The sequence below is a fragment of the Gorilla gorilla genome, chromosome 15 (assembly GCF_029281585.2).
Source record: "Gorilla gorilla gorilla isolate KB3781 chromosome 15, NHGRI_mGorGor1-v2.1_pri, whole genome shotgun sequence".
NCBI classification, from domain to species: domain Eukaryota; kingdom Metazoa; phylum Chordata; class Mammalia; order Primates; family Hominidae; genus Gorilla; species Gorilla gorilla.
The window spans coordinates 98077402-98094244 of record NC_073239.2 but is presented as its reverse complement, the minus strand read 5'-3'; the positions used below and the strand labels follow the sequence as shown (position 1 = coordinate 98094244).

General features: G+C 35.6%; 1 protein-coding gene across 1 annotated transcript in view; it reads left to right on the top strand.

Moving 5' to 3' along the window:
* Positions 1 to 15900, top strand: part of LOC101127591 (stonin-2) — a 260143-nt gene extending 244243 nt beyond the window's left edge. Inside the window, exons 23-24 of the mRNA XM_063698159.1 lie at positions 5726 to 5815; positions 11024 to 15900. Coding sequence (XP_063554229.1) covers positions 5726 to 5815; positions 11024 to 11131 — 198 coding nt within the window. The 3' untranslated portion in view covers positions 11132 to 15900. The remainder of the gene's footprint in view (positions 1 to 5725; positions 5816 to 11023) is intronic.
* The last annotated feature ends 943 nt before the right edge of the window (positions 15901 to 16843 follow it).

The window sequence follows — 16843 nt, the reverse complement described above, 5'->3', positions numbered from 1 at the left end:
CAAATGCAAGAGGTTCTCTAAATTTTATACCAAACATTGAACTTCTGGCTCCTAAGTCATGCACATCTGCAACTTTACAATAAAATGCCAAATCACTTCTGCCATTCAGTACATAATTGTGCAGATGTCCATACCCCCTTATCAATACGTGATAGTGTCAGGCTTCCTGATTTTTGCTGGTCTGGTAGGTAGAAAATAGTATTTCATTTTGGTTTTAGTTTGCATTTCCTCACTTAGGAGTTTTAGCCTCTTTTTGTATATTTATTTGATATTTGTGTTTTGTATAGAAGTGCATATTGAGGTCTCTTGCCCATTTCCTCCACCTAAATTCTTCATAGTTTCAGTGCCACTCGAAGTAACATGTTTTTATTACCTTTTCCAGTTTATTGGTAGTATGGAAATATGTAGCGCTTTTAATATTCATCCTTGAACCAGCCACCTTCCTAATGTCTTTTGTTAGTCCTCATAATGTATCTGTAGATTCTTTTGTATCTTCTATGTAGACATTCACATCTTATATGAAGAATGGCAGTTTTTTTGGCTCATTGGCTAAGCCTTCGGGAACAATATTGATTAGAAATGGTGATAGCAGGCAGCCTTCTCTTCTTTTTAAACTGAAAAGTAATCTTTTCCATGCTTCACTGTTAAGTTTAATGTTCGTTGTGGGTTTTCTTTTTTTTTAATGGATATCTTCATCAGGTTAAGTAAATTCCCTTCTTTGCATTGCTTTGTTTTTTAAACTGTAAGTGAATGTTGCATTTAATTAAACACCTTTTCTGCAATGATTTGTACAATTTCTCACATAATGTTATTTATAATGGATTTCATTAATTGATTTTCTATTTGTAAACCAATCTTGTACTCCTGGGATAGCACAACTTGATCATTTTATATTTCTCTTTTTATAAATTGCTGAATTCATTTTGTTGAGGACTTTTTTGTAGATATTTATGATTGATAGATACTGTCTGTGATTTTCTGTTCTCATACTCTTCTTACAAGGTTTTCAGTTATGGTAGCTTTGTTAAATGAATTTGGGGACATGTTTCCTGTATTTTGAACTCTTTTTTTTGTTTTCAAAGATTGTATTTAATTCTTCTGTTGATATTTGTTAAAACATGCCACTACAGATACCTGGGTCTAGTAATCTCATGCCCTTCAAGTATTTTGTTTCTGTTTGAGACCGTTTTGATAAGTTATATTTTTCTAGGACTCTCTATATATTTATCTAAATTTTCAAGTTGATTAACATAAAGTTAATCATGATATTATCTTTTTGATGCCAGAATCCTTTGTCATCTTCATTCCTAATATAATTATTGTGCCATCTTTTTTTTCCCTGTTCAGTCTTACCAGGGATGTGTTGATTTTATTAATGTTTTCAAAGAGTAAACTTTTAGCTTTATTCTCTCTAGTGTGTTTTTCCCATTCTATTCTTTTCTGACTTAACTGTTTTGTTTGTAGAGAATATGATCTGTGTGATGTGTGAATCTTTTGAAATTGCTTGAGACTTGCTTGATTTGGTCAGTTTTTGTATATGCATTGAAAAGAATGTGTTTTCTGCACTTGTTTGGTATTTGTATGTGTCTGCTAGATTTATATTGTCAGTAGGTTTGCTCAGATGCTCTTTATGTATCCTTGATATTTTTTGTGTGCTTGATCCATTTTTTTTTTTGAGATGGAGTCTCGCTCTGTCACCCAAGCTGGAGTGCACTGGCGCTATCTCTGCTCACTGCAGGCTCCGCCCCCTGGGTTTACGCCATTCTCCTGCCTCAGCCTCCTGAGTAGCTGGGACTAGAGGCGCCCGCCACCTCGCCTGGCTGATTTTTTGTATTTTTAGTAGAGATGGAGTTTCGCTGTGTTAGCCAGGATGGTCTTGATCTCCTGACCTCGTGATCCGCCCACCTTGGCCTCCCAAAGTGCTGGGATTATAGGCATGAGCCACCGCGCCTGGCCACTTGATCCATTTTTTACTACTGAGTGAGATATGTTCATGTTTCCTACTATGGTAGTTGATATATTTCTTCTTGTTTTTCTGCCATTTTTCCTTTTTATATTTTGAGCCTCAAAACAGGTGCATGTAAGTTTAACATTCATTGTTTTTTCTCAGTGAGTTGAACCATTTATGATCATACAATGTCTTAAGTTATTGCTAGTAATTTTTTTTAACCATGAAGTCTGTTTGTATGATACTGTTAGCTTTGTTGTGGTTAGAATTTGCCTGTTACAGCTTTTTTCATTCTTTCACTTTTCAAACATTTTGGATCTGTAAACTTAATCTTTTTAAAATAGAATATTGCTATTTATGCTATTTGTTGCAAAACTTTAACATCAACCAAGACTATTCAGTAGGGACAGAATAGTCTTCAACAAATTATGCTTGGACAATTAGATATCCGTATGCAAAAGAGTTAAGTTGGACCCCTATGGCATACCACATACAAAAATTAAAGTGGATTAGGGACCTACATCTAAGAGCTGAAATTATGAAACTCTTAGATGAAAACATAGGGGTAAATCTCCATAGCTTTGGCAACAGTTTCTTTTTTTTTTTTTTCGAGACGGAGTCTCACGCTATCGCCCAGGCTGGAGTGCAGTGGCACAGTCTCGGCTCACTGCAAGCTCTGCCTCCCAGGTTCACGCCATTCTCCTGCCTCAGCCTCCCGAGTAGCTGGGACTACAGGTGCCCGCCACCATGCCCGGCTAATTTTTTGTATTTTTTTTTTTTTTAGTAGAGACGGGGTTTCACTGTGTTAACCAGGATAGTCTCGATCTCCTGACCTCATGATCTGCCCACCTCGGCCTCCCAAAGTACTGGGATTACAGGCGTGAGCTATTGTGCCCAGCCGCTTGCAACAGTTTTCTTAGACATGATACCCAGAGTACAAGCAATCAAAGAAAAAGTGGACTTTGTAGATTAAAAAGGTGGTTTTTGTTTTTGTTTTTGTTTGAGACAGAATCTCACACTGTTGCCCGGACTGGAGTGCAGTGGCATGATCGTGGCTCACTGCAGCCTCAGCATCTTGACCTCCCGGGCTGGAGTGATCTTTCTGCCTCAGCCTCCTGAGTAGCTGGGAGAAAATATTTGCAAATCATGTATTTGATAAGGATCTACTATCCAGAATATATAAGGAACTCTTAAACAGCGTAACAACAAAAAGATAATGCAATTTAAAAACTGGCAAAGAACTTGAATAGACATTTCTCCAAAGAAGATACACAAATAGCTAACAAGCATATGAAAAGATGCTCAGCATCATTAGTCATTAGAGAAATGCAAATGAAAACCACAGTGAGATAACCACTTTACACCTTCTAGAACAGCTATACTCAAAAAAGAAAGAGAAAATAAATGCTGGTGAGGATTTGGAGAAATTGGAGCCCTTGTGCATTGTTGGTGGAAATGTAAAATGGTACAGCTGCTGTGGGAAACAGTTTGATAGTCCTCAAAAATTAAGTATAGAATTATCCATATGACCCAGCAGTTCCACTCTTAAATATATACACAAGAGAACTGAAAACATGTTTTTCAACAAAAACTTGTATGTGACTGTTCATAGCAGCCCTATTTATGATATTCAAGTGGTATAAACCCAAATGTTCATCAGCTGATAACAGTGGAATATTATTTAGCCATAAGAAGAATGAAGTATTCGTATATGCTACAACATGGGTGAACCTTGAAAACATGCTATGTGAAAGACATCAGCCACACAACGCCACATATTATATGATTCCATTTATATGAAATATCCAGAATAGGCAAATCCATACAGACAGCAGATTATAGATTGCCAGGGGACAGGTAGAATGGGGAGTGACAGTTTAATGGGTAAGAGTGATGAAATGTTCTGGAACTAGGTAGTGGTGAGTGTTATATACACTGTAAATGTTCATTGCACCTGAATTGTACATGTACAAATGCTAAAATAGTGAATGTTGTTAACTTGAATTTTACCTCAGAGATTTTTTTTTTTTTTTTTTTTGAGACGGAGTTTCACTCTGCCGCCCAGGCTGGAGTGCAGTGGTGCAATCTTGGCTTACTGCAGGCTCCGCCTTCTGGGTTCCCGCCATTCTCCTGCCTCAGCCTCCCGAGTAGCTGGGACTACAGGCACCTGCCACCATGCCCGGCTAATTTTTTTGTATTTTTAGTAGAGACGGGGTTTCACCATGTTAGCCAGGATGGTCTTGATCTCCTGACCTCGTGATCTGCCTGCCTCAGCCTCCCAAAGTGCTGGAATTACAGGTGTGAGCCACCACGCCTGGTGTAGAAAATTTTTTTCATTTTGCATTGATGATACCTATTTTAAATTAAAGAATATCTATACATACACATCTGTGTAAGTAGGTATAGGCCTAGACATAATAATTTTTTTTTTTGTTCTTATTGTTGATATAGAGTCTCAGGTTGTTGTCCAGGCTGGAGTGCAATGGTGTGATCAAGGCTCATAGCTTCAACCACCTGGGTTCAAGTAATCCTCCCACCTCATCCTCCTGAGTAGGTGGGACTATAGGCATATGCCACCATACCTCGCTAATTTTTTTTATTTTTTGTAGAGGTGGCATCTCACTGTATTTCCCTGGCTGGTCTCAAACTCCTGGCCTGAAGTGATTGTCCTGCCTAGGCCTCCCAAAGTGCTAGAATTAACAGGCATGAGCCACTGTGCCTGTCCATAATATCGTCTTGATTATTGTCTTCTCTACTTTTGTTTTGTCTTCTCTTTCTGCATTTATTAGAAATCTCAGTTACATCTTCTATCTTCTGTCACAATTGAAGCGAAATTTAACACGGTTGTTTATTTTATGCTCTAGTTAGGTTTTATCTTGGGCCCTAACTCTCTTTAATGCTGAGATTTCCTACTTTCTGCCTTTAAGAAAAAAAAAAAGTCTGAATCTTAATTCTGCTTCATACCTCTACCATAACCATCATCATGCTAAACGTGCTGGTTTGTATTTAGAGTCCAAGTTCTTTAATGTAAAGACAGCAAGGCAGACTGCTAGCCTATTGCATTGCTCTTCTTTTCTCCTCTAATTTCTCCACTGTTTTCTGTTTTATATGATTTGTAGTACATAGTGCCATTAGCTCTTTTGAACCTTCATATTAGGTCCTTTTCTAGGCATCTTAAACAGTTATTGTAGAGAATTATCTTCTTGTACTGTTTTTAAAGAATAAAGAAAATAAAGATAGGCCGGGTGTGGTGGCTCACGCCTGTAATCCCAGCACTTTGGGAGGCCTAGGCGGGTGGATCACGAGGTCAAGAGATCAAGACCATCTTGGCCAACATCGTGAAACACCGTCTGTACTAAAAACACAAAAATTAGCTGGGTGTGGTGGCGCGTGCCAGTAGTGCCAGCTACTGGGGAGGCTGAGGCAGGAGAATTGCTTGAAGCCGGGAGGCAGAGGTTGCAGTGAGCCGAGATTGCGCCACTGCGCTCCAGCCTGGCTACAGAGCGAGACTGTGTCTCAAAAGAAGAAAGAAGAAAATAAAGATAAACATCTTTTCAGACTTAAAAATTACATAGCTTAGCTAATTTAATTATATTTAATTTCTTACATTTCAGTAATATTGGCAAACTATTAACAGCTGATTTGACAATATTAAATTCATGGCGTACATATATGCATTTGGCATTTGGTTCTCAGAACATCAAGGTCATTATATTTTTTTTTTCAGTGAATATTAAGGCCTTCTTATAGTAATAAGAACTCTCCTTTTATTTGTAGGAGCCCCTCAATAGTGAAGATGATGTGAGTGATGAGGAAGGACAGGAACTCTTTGACACAGAAAATGTTGTTGTATGCCAATATGATAAGGTAAGGATGTCATCTTCAGATTACTGACGTTATTTGTGTTGTAATTTCTTCCCTACATTATTCTTTCTGCCTTATTGAAACATTTGGGCAGCTGATTCATGCCTCTTAAATTCATTATGAATAGTACGAAAACCGTGTTAGAGTTTTGTGGATTATTTTAATAGAATGAAAGATTAATTTCTTAGCTTTATGTTTGAAAAATAAGTTATGAATGAAATGAAAAGAGCTACGACCTTCTTTTTCTATTTAGACAGTCTTTGAACTTGTAAGCAGAGTAAACAGCCACTTTGAGGTTGTCCTTTGTGGTAATAGCTAACTCAATGAGATAATTCTGTTTTCTGTTTAACCTCAACTATCTCAAAACTAGAAGGGTTCAATTGAATCTCTGTAACTGTTTTTATTATTAAGGAGAAGACTAAGGCATTGAACAGTGCTAAAAACAAACATAAGTTTTTACTGAAAATTATTTAAAATATTATTTAACTTTGCTGTAGTTTGCCAACATTAAGGAATTTTTAAACCAGATACCGTGAAAACTAGCCATTGATTCCTTATTTTCTTAATTCCTAGACAGGGTGCTTCTTTCCAAGTATTTTTGTTACATTTATTTGTATTATTTCTGAGATTTTTGTTTTCAAGACATTTAAATTGTAATACAGTTTTTTTATTGCAATCATTAAATTTATAATGCATGCAAATATTACGTTGCATTTATAATTTTAGTAGAGATCTTTACCAAATGCTGAAAATTCTAACAAAAGCTTATTTATTCAACATTTATAGAGTGCGGAAATGTACCAGACACTATTCTAGGCCCTGGCGATGTAGTTATGAACATGTAAAATTCATGCCTTGCATGAAGTTTCCTTTATAGATGAAGAAAATCTTAATTCTGTTGCTTTTATGGAAATGAATGTGATAAGTAGCCATGCTTACTTCAAACAGATCTATAGGGAGAATGCCAATACTGTGGATCTTATTTACTAATAAAAAGGTGGAGTTAGGCTAGTTTTACCAGTGAAGTTATAGAATGAAGACAGTAAGGTCACTGAGAGTTTCACAACATTCATTTTTGTGCATAATGACTTCTGAGAGACTGTTCTGAAAACCATATACCATGTGCAGTATAATAAATGTAATTTCCTGTTAGATACACATAGAGCAAGACTATGAGGTTAAAACAAAAGGTACCATTAAATCTTTATTGTTAGGAAGTCTCAGAGGATCTCCTTGCAACCAAATTATCCAGAACACAATTTCATGATGAGATGTCAGATTTATCAGGCAAGCGAGGACCTTTGTTTTAGCCTGACTGAAGAATATACTTTTAAGTGTCTTCCTACTTTAAGACAATGGTTGTATTCTCCTTTGGCACAAACTGTACTCATAATATTTTAAATGTTAAAATTGGTTTGTTTTGCTCCCAGAGACATTACTTTACTGTTTTAAATTAGTAAGTGGGAAATAGCTCTAAATGGTGTACTGAATGATAAATAATTTTAAAATTTGCAGAGGTCTAATTTTGAGAATCAAATGAATTGCTCTGAAGATTGGAGGGGGGTGGTGGCTTGATGTCTTTAGCCAATAGTAAAGAACAGCAGTGTTCTTTGACTGCGCAAAATGAGGTTGGATATTGTTTGAGCCAACTTGAATTTCAGGAATGTAGTTTTGAAGCCTTAACTTTAGAATGTCAACAATGAGTCAATTTTAGAAGAGATCATAGAATGACTAATAAAGCTTGTATTGCCAATCAAATCAGAATCTTAGTTAAATGCTAATAATATGGTAGAGTTCTTGCTTACATGTGGGTGGATAAGGGCTGATACAGCATTTAGCGAAAATAGCATCAGATGTAGGTAAACTTGCTTTAACACATTTTTAATTAGGAAATTTAAGAGGGCTTTCTCCTGGCTTTAAGAACATTCCTTCATGAAGGGCTTAGGGCCGGTAAATAGATTGCTTTTTAAGTTGTGACTTTGTACTTCTATTAATATAAAAATATTTACCATTTATTACCCAACATGACTTCAGTGTTGACTGTGTGGATTAGTTGGCCCATGAAACTTTCGTACATTTATTTTTTGCAAATTGTCCTGTCCTATGACAGAATGCAGTCAGTTTCTTTACTTGTCTATAGAATCTCTATTTCCTGGCTACTCATCACTTTCTTGTTTTTGTCTAGCTAAGCCCACTGTCTTTCTGGTTGCAGTCACTTGGTTCATGCTGGAAATACATTTGTATACACGTTTGTAGAATAAATAATACTTTATAGGAAATCAAAGAAAAGGGGAGACAGCTCTTTTCATGTGCAACAAATACTGTTTATGATGTCCCTTGGCACTATTCTTGGAGCTTGAGATACACTAATGATCAAAACAGAACAGTCCCTGCCATTGGGAAGCTTACTCCAATCAGGGGAGATAGATGCTAAAACATAATAAATTAGGATTTATTTATTTATTTAAAACATAATAAAATATTTATATGTTAGAAGCTGATAGTCGGTATGGAAAAATAAAGAGCAGGGAAAGAGGACAGGTTTGGTTTCAGTTTTAAATAGGATAGTCATAGTAGGTCTTTGGAGAAAATGACATTTTAGGAAAGACTTGGAAAGAGTTAGCCCTGTCATCTGGTGGCAGAGTCTGTTGTATGTGAGGAACAGCAAGGAGGCCTGTGTGGCTAGACTGGAGTGAGGGAAGGGGAGAGTACAGTAGTAGGTAGAGAGGTAAGGGAAGGCAGATGGTAAGGATTTTGTAAGGACATGGCTCTTACTCTTAAGTGAATCAGAAAGTTATTGGAAGGTTTCAGTGAGACAAATGATATGAACTGATTTAAATTTTGAAAGGATTACTTTGCATTCTTTGTAGAGAGCATAATATGAGGAGGAAGCAGAGGTTGCTGAAACGAGACTATTTAGGGGGATATTATAATAATTCAAATGGGAGATAATGATGACTTGGCCTATGGTGATGGTATTAAAGTTGGTGAGAGGTAGTTGGATTTTGGATTTGTTTTGAAGGAAGAATGTTAACAGCATTTCCTGACTCTGAGATTTGTGGTAGAAAAGAAAAAGGAATCAAGAATGACTCTCGAGATTTTTTGATGAGGATTCTGAAAGAAGGATGGTGATACCATCAGTTCAGATGAGGAAAAGCTGCATGTGGAGCTGGTTGGACATGCCAAGTCTGGTATGTCCGTTAGACATTCAAGTCATCAATCTTAAGATGCTACATTTAGCATTTATGTAGTGTATTTAGACCAGAGGTATAATTAGTTCTTAATCCAACAGTCTCTACCCTACCTGCTGTTTTACCTTTATTGTGCTTTGTTTTGCTTTAATAAGTAAGAAAAGTTTGAATCCAGAAGAAGAACATGAGAGTAGTTTCCAAATAAGATGGAGGTTGTTTGATTGAGTGATTTTTTTTTTTAAGTCTCAAAAAGCAGAGCTAGGATCAATAAATGGAAGTTGGAGAAGCAGATTTCTGTAAGGGTAAACTCTGAAAGATTTTACAAGAGAGCTGTTCCAAAAAGGAATAACTTAATTTGAAATTCTTTGCTCACTGTTTCTAATCGTATTTAAGCAGACACTGCACAGCCATTTGCCAGGAATATGTCATAAAGAATGTTTGCACTGGGAGGTTAGGCCATGGAATTTTAGGAATGAGATCTCAGAAAATATCTGTACCTGGCCGGGTGCAGTGGCTCACGCCCGTAATCCCAGCACTTTGGGAGGCCGAGGTGGGGGATCACCTGAGGTCAAGAGTTCAAGACCAGCCTGGCCAGCCTGGTGAAACCCATCTCTACAAAAATACAAAAATTAGCCGGGCATGATGGTGAGTGCCTGTAATCCCAGCTACTCAGGAGGCTGAGGCAGGAGAATCACTTGAACCCGGGAGGGGGAGGTTGCAGTGAGCCAAGATCGTGCCATTGCACTCCAGCCTGGGTAACAGAGTGAGACTCTGTCTCAAAGAAAAAAAAGAAAAAGAAAATATCTGTACCTGTTGAGCATTTCTGCATTATTATATGAAACAGACTGATTTAGTAAAGGCATACTGGATCAAGACTTGAAAATTATGATTGTCACTTAGTAGCAGTATACACTTGGTCAAACCATTGAACCCTATCCAGTCTGTCATTTCTTCTTCTGAAAATGAAAGCCTGAACTAGTTGATTTTTTTTTTTTTTTTTTAGGTACCTTTAGATCATAGAATAGGGAGAACCATGGGGCCTTCTTTGCAGAAGATGTGGAACTTGAACATTAAATAATTAGTGTGACTTACTGGGAAAAGGAAGAAAGGTCACTTCAGTTCATTAAGTTTTACAACTCCTCTCCCCCACCAAATCCATGGAATTACAAACAACTAAGGACTATAAGTGAAGGCAAAGATGGGAGTGCCCAGAGCCTGCCCTTCTTCAGCTCTTTTTGTTTAACTGTGGATGTACATAGTTTTTGAAATCTGCTGTAAGTGACTGGATGATTAGCATCCGTTAGATGTATTTTTAAAATACTGCTATGTATAAGGTTCCATGGTAGTTAGGTCTTGAGAACTCTATTATAAGGAGTTTTATTTTGGTAGAAGAAATGAGTCCATAATTGTATTACTTACAAATAATGTAAGAAATGTCAATGAAAATACCATTGGGAATTTAACAGTGGAAAAGAATAGTTTTAGCTGGTAAGATTTGGGAAAGCTTTGTGGAGGATAGTCTTTTTGAGGTAGACCTTGAAAATATATGTGCAAACCTGGTAGAGAGATAAGACATTTTGTAAAGAAATATTTTTTAACTACTTTAATGAACACAAGTACTAAAAGCTATAAAATAGTACTAATTACAGATAAATTTGTTTTTAGACCCACCTAGTGAGTGAGTTTTGTGTGTGGTTTTTTTTTTGTTGTTCTTTTTGGTGAAATTAAACTTTATTAAGAAACCAATTTTTAGGCCAGGTGCTGTGACTCACGCTTATAATCCCAACACTTTGGGAGGCTGAGACAGAAGGATCATGTGAGGCCAGGAGCTCGAGCCCAGCCTGCACAACATAGGAGACCCTGCTTCTACAAAAACAAACAAATTTGCAAATACAATACTGTAAATACTGTTTTGTGGGGGTGTGTGTGTGTACGTGTGTGTGTGTATGGGTTTTTTGTTACTTGTTTTCTCTGTTTTCTGATTGTATCTCTCAATTTTTAAAATGTTGTTTTTGTTTAGATACACAGAAGTAAAAACAAATGGAAATTTCATCTCAAGGATGGCATTATGAATCTTAATGGAAGAGATTATATATTTTCCAAAGCCATTGGAGATGCAGAATGGTGAAGAGTTGCTTTTTTTCTTTTATAAATAAAAGAAACTTAAAAAAAATGTAAAGCGGACAGTTTGAAACTTGGGGCATATGCCAACCAAAACTTCATTTCTGCATGTCAGAAAAGTGCAGTAGAAGCAAAGCTACTGGAACAAAGATAGACCTTGACAACATAGACACTACTTACTGGCAAGCCATGGAACTGTAGCACCTGGGGTTGTTGGGTGGGAGGGTTGGGGTTTTGTGTAGGAAAACCATAATTGTTGATTTTAAATACAGGTACCTGCCACCGGTAATTAGCATGTAAAGCTTTGTCTATATTCCTTCCTCCAACTTGGGTTCAATCAGAAGATACTTGTTGGAATGAACTGAAGAAACTTCCCTTTTGATAGATTGAACTGAAACTGCTTATTGTATGTGGTTATATTTGGTAAAAGTTGCGTGTGAGCTTTTTACAAAAGGGTAAGAATTGTGTTGAATTTTAATTCACTTGTATAAGAAAACAATTTAAAACTCTCATAATAGGTCTTAAATATTTTTACTTGCTATTCTCCCTCAGTGATATATACCTCTTCCTTTCCAGCTTTATGAAACATCTATTTAAGATTTAAAGTTACCAGTGATCATAGTTTGGAGATAAAATTTGACCCAGGAATGAATATTTATTTTAATTAGGTTTTCATACTTATTAAATGTAATTAAAGACTTGGGTCTTGTCTGAGTTCAGTGGAATTGAAACCACAACTTTAATTTCCTTACAGAAAAACTTAATTTGTTTCTTTTAGTGCCACACCTTAAAAAGAAACCCCAAACTAGCTCCTCAGGAATATAGTTTTATTTTGCAAGCATACCATCTAGCTGAAATTGTATACACATGGATATATGTAGACTTTTCCTGTTGGGCTGAAGTGTGTGCTTATAAATGTGTTTAGTTTTTAAGCTAAACATTCAGTTAACAGTCTGTGCATTGATTAGCATAGGGCAGGTGGTGAGGACCTGGATTTTTATTAAACAATTTAGTAATTATAAAAGTTTCTTGTGTTTACTAGTAAAGAATTTTAAAAATCTATTATTCTAATTCAACAAGTTTTTAAAATCAACTTTGTAATTTGAGGGGAAATTTTGGGGGGAAGAGGTGGGTGGGCCACTAAGTTACCTCTCTTTCATTTGGTGGCCCTTCCAGGCCATTGAAAATAAAGACGTTGGCTCCAGTTTGCACATCGGGAAGAAAGCATAGAAATTTGACTTGTATATTAAAAATAATAGAAATGTAATATGTATATTAAGAATGCATAGGTCTGTATTCTGTAAGGGGCTCTGAAGAACAATATGGCACTGCTGTGTTCAGTGTGAATTCGCTGCCTGGGAGAACTGCAGGAATGCTTGTCTTCACCATTGTGTTCTTACAACGAATTCAACTTTCCATGGTTTATCTTGACAAAATTTACATGTGTTTAGGTTACTTGTATATTGATATATTTTTTAATCTTCAGTTTTTGTCTTCCTTTTGCCTTTGTGTTTTCAGAAGTAACACATAAACACTTTTTAAAGTACATTACAGAGAAGAAAACTGTGAGCTATTATATAGTGTTTCTTTTTTTAACACAAATCTTTTAACTTTAAAAAAAGGCAAAAAATTTTTTTTCTACTTCCCACCCAGCTTACCACCTTGATCTCTTTAACTTATGTTCTAAACTTTGGTGTTAATGGTGGTGTCTAGCATGCTAGTAGTTAGATTTTATTTAGATGCCATAACTGGTAATACAGCTTTTATTTTGACTATATTAGTTTAGTTTTTTGAGGGGAAGTTTGTTTATTCTGCGACTCTCAAAGCACACAGAGGTTTTAAAATATATATTATTATTAATAAGACTGAGAGAAGAGGAAATGGGAGGGAGTAACATCACAGAAGTTCTGTTGTTCAACTGTTCTTCAATATAGTTGCTAGTAGGTTTGTATTTACTCAGTAAGGAAGTCAGTGACCTGAACTACCTATAAAAATTCAGCAGTGCTGCAGTGTTGCTTAAGTGAAACCCTTTGGCTATCTAGTAGTTTTTATGCTACTGAAACTTGGATTACTGTATGATATTCAGCTTGTCTTGGGCCCTCTATGTAGACAAACATTCATATTCATAGTAGTGTTGTATACTGGCCTGTTCTTATAACTTTATTTTTCAAATATTAACAACCACTGCTTTCAGAGTGGTTATTTTGTTATTTTTGAAGCAGGAAATAACCATTTGTATTTGCACCTGCGTATTGCGTATGAATTATGGTATACTTGGCAAATGCTTTTCTTTCACCTGTGAAAATTCTGAAAGCTGGTCCAAGCTACATTGCATACCAAATTGTGCTCTTATATATTATTTGCATTGTGTCCTTTTTAATCAAATAGCATGTTTTAGTTTTATTATAGTAGCTTTTGCTGTAAGAATGTCACTTGCTTATCTTTTATTGTACTTGAATTCTTAATCATGCTTTTAACATTGTATTTAACAAATCATTTCGTATTAGGTTCCATTAAAATGTCATTCCTTTGAAAAGGCAAGGGATTTCCACTTTCAGAATTTGAAAATGAAAGTAGCATGTTTATCTAAACGCAGAAAATAGTTCAGACTTGGTATTATGAAAATAAGTAATGGTTTCTGGAGAGGATTTGTTTAGATTTGCACAGATGGCGATGGCACCTTTTACTTAAATTAACATTAATCAACAGTGCTAAGGAAAATTTACCCAAAATTACAAGATAAAACATGGAAATGTGTGCCTTTCAGTATACAAACTCTTGCTTGGTGGCCATTTGGGTAATCAGACCATTTGAATGCCTGAGAGCATGTTTAATTTCTGTGGAGTGCCACATATGGCTAAAACAACTCTTTAATGTGCAATTAATTTCTAGAGTAAAATGTCTGTTATGTGAGGGGGGTCTTTATATTGGGCTTTTCTATTTTTTAAATGTTCACATTTCTTTCTGTTAATTAAAATGCCATCACAATGTCACATTTACACTGTTGCCTCTTTTAAAAGCAAAGCCACTTTCTTGTTCTAAGATTACATCAAGACTTGAGCAGTGTGTAGTAATTAAAATGTGTGCTTAATGAGCATAATGGATTCTGGTTTTAGGAAATAACATAGCTTTTATATGAATATTTTCTTTTGCTATAATGAAAATCAAAGATTTTTTTTTTCCTGGCTTTTATGGAGGAATGAAAAGAGTTGTCTCCCTCTAAGAGTAATTTTTGATTCTCATAGCAATAATGTCACCGTTCTTATCAGAGGGTAAATACCCCTTGTATAGGAAAACAGACATAATTTCCTCTTGGGAGTTCTCTTTATGACTTAGCATTTTCTTCTACTTGAGAAAATTCCTGTTTTTCCGATTATTTCATCTTGAACTTTTTTTAAAGCTTTTGTGCAATGTAATAGTTTATTGATCCATCTTTGTACATTTTCATTTTATTTCATGTCTTTCTCTCACCTACCTGTCAGAATCAGCTATAGCAGATTTTGAATTCTTTAGTTAAAAAATAGTTGCTTTACTTGTTTCCTCATGAGTTTGTTAAATAGCTTTGCATTTTAGTCCTCTATTAATGCTATGAAAATTATTACGAAGTTTATATTGTTCCCTTTTTAAGCCTGCCTTACTCTTGTCTTTTGTCATTGTCTATGGTTTAATGAAGAACACACCAAACTAACATTTTTGTTTATTTTGAGGAACAAAAAAACTTTTTCTCTTCTCTTTTAAGGGAAGTTACTACACATTGAGTTAGTAACTACTCTTTCAGTCAAGGTTCCTTAATCAGTCCAGTCTACATCAGGACTATGACTTGGGGGGCGGGGCTAATCCTTTTTGCTGTTCTGAGCTACTATTGTCAACTGCTGTTGTACATACTGTTATGTGTAATGGCGTAAATATATTTATTATGTTTGTAAAATTCATTGCAGATCAAGGTTGCTCTTCTGTGATATATGGGATATTATGTTTTAAAGACCATCTTGGAATACAATTAGAGAACTTAGTATTTTGATGTACTAAGACCTATTTTAAGTTTAATATTCTACTTTGCAAAAACTTTAATTAAAGATGTTATTTAAAAAAAATAATGTTGCTTGCTTTGCTTACTAGTATATGGCATTGTTATAGATAATTGAATAAAATACAATTTAGAAAGGAAAATGCTTTACATTGTTAATGAGAATTCCATTTAACAACAACAAAAAGATGCTAAATTCTGTACCTTAAAAATAAGTAGATTGAGATGCCAATTTGAATTAGTAAACTGTGTTACAAATTATTAATACTAGCTTTTAAAAAGTTGTATTTTCCAGGCACACAGGAATTTAGGTTGGGCGAATTCACACTAACAAATTATAACTAAAAATTGGTATAATTAACATTGTTTTTCAAAATAAAGATTACTCCTTGTGAAATATTAATAATTAACATATTGTATTAAATAAGTATTCCTACTCCAAAGTATAGATTACTTAGGATAAAAACATTGTTATTTCTCTGTTTAGCCAAACCACTTCCTCTTAGTTCAGAGGTTATAAATAATTGCATATTAGGAGAATTTGATTACTGAGGTTTGTATTGCGTATTGAATATATTTTGTGTTATTTTAGAAGATAATAATTAGGTATTTTAATTTTATAGTTAATTCAGCTGAATCATTAAGAAGCTCGCCTTTTTGTATTTTTTTATCCTGTTAACAGACTATCTAGAAAACATGCAAATTTTAACTATTAACATAATAAAGATATCTTATTTATTGCCAGCAAATCTTGTATTTTGCAGTTTAATTCAAGCCCCTACTTTGATTAAGCTTAAGCTTTTGGCTTTTGTTTCTCCAGCTGTAAAATGACAAGATTTTGAGGATGAAATGAGGTGTGATGCATGTAAAGCTCTTAGGCTGGTGCCTGGTACACGGTCAGCACTCAGATGTCACAATTATATGCTTAATTTCATACTTATTTGCATAATTTAAAATTATTTGTGAACCGGAAAAAATTAATGGTCAAAAATAGCAAAAACAAATTGAGAGCCAGTGAAAGAGTTCATTATAACCAAACAATCCTGGGAGGGTAAGTTGGTGAAACAATGCATCTGGCTACAGCAGAAAGTGTCAGAGGGAAGAAAATTGAGTGCTGGGTGTGGGAGAGGGATAATCAAACAGTGGGAGGGCCTTTAAGCTCCCTCTCTCCCCCCGCCAAAAAAATCCTAAATTATATGTCTAAATAAGTTGAATTTTCTCAAAGCTAAAACTGTGATAGAACTATCATTTTAAAAATGGACTTTTCCAAATATGAATGGAGTCTGTCCAGTTCATTTAAGGAGCAAAACAGAGTTGTCAAACATTGAAGATATGGATACATCACTCTGATTCTCACAATGTCTCCTCCACTTTGAAAAAGCGTACATTGACTTCTCTGTGTTGACAGAACCTCCATGCTAATGATGCATAGGTTAGGGTGGCATTGCTGAGTGGGGCAAATAGGGCCAAGAAAACTAAAGTTCACCCAGGTTAGTTGCAAGAGATGAAGAGAGTAAAGCTTTTTTTGTTTTTAGAGACAAGAGTCTCGCTCTGTTGCCCAGGCTGGAGTGCAGCGGTGCCATCTCAGCTCACTGCAAGCTCCGCCTCCCGGGTTCACACCATTCTTCCGGCTCAGCCTCCCAAGTTAACTGGGACTACGGGTTCCCGCCACCACGCCTTCCTAATTTTGTT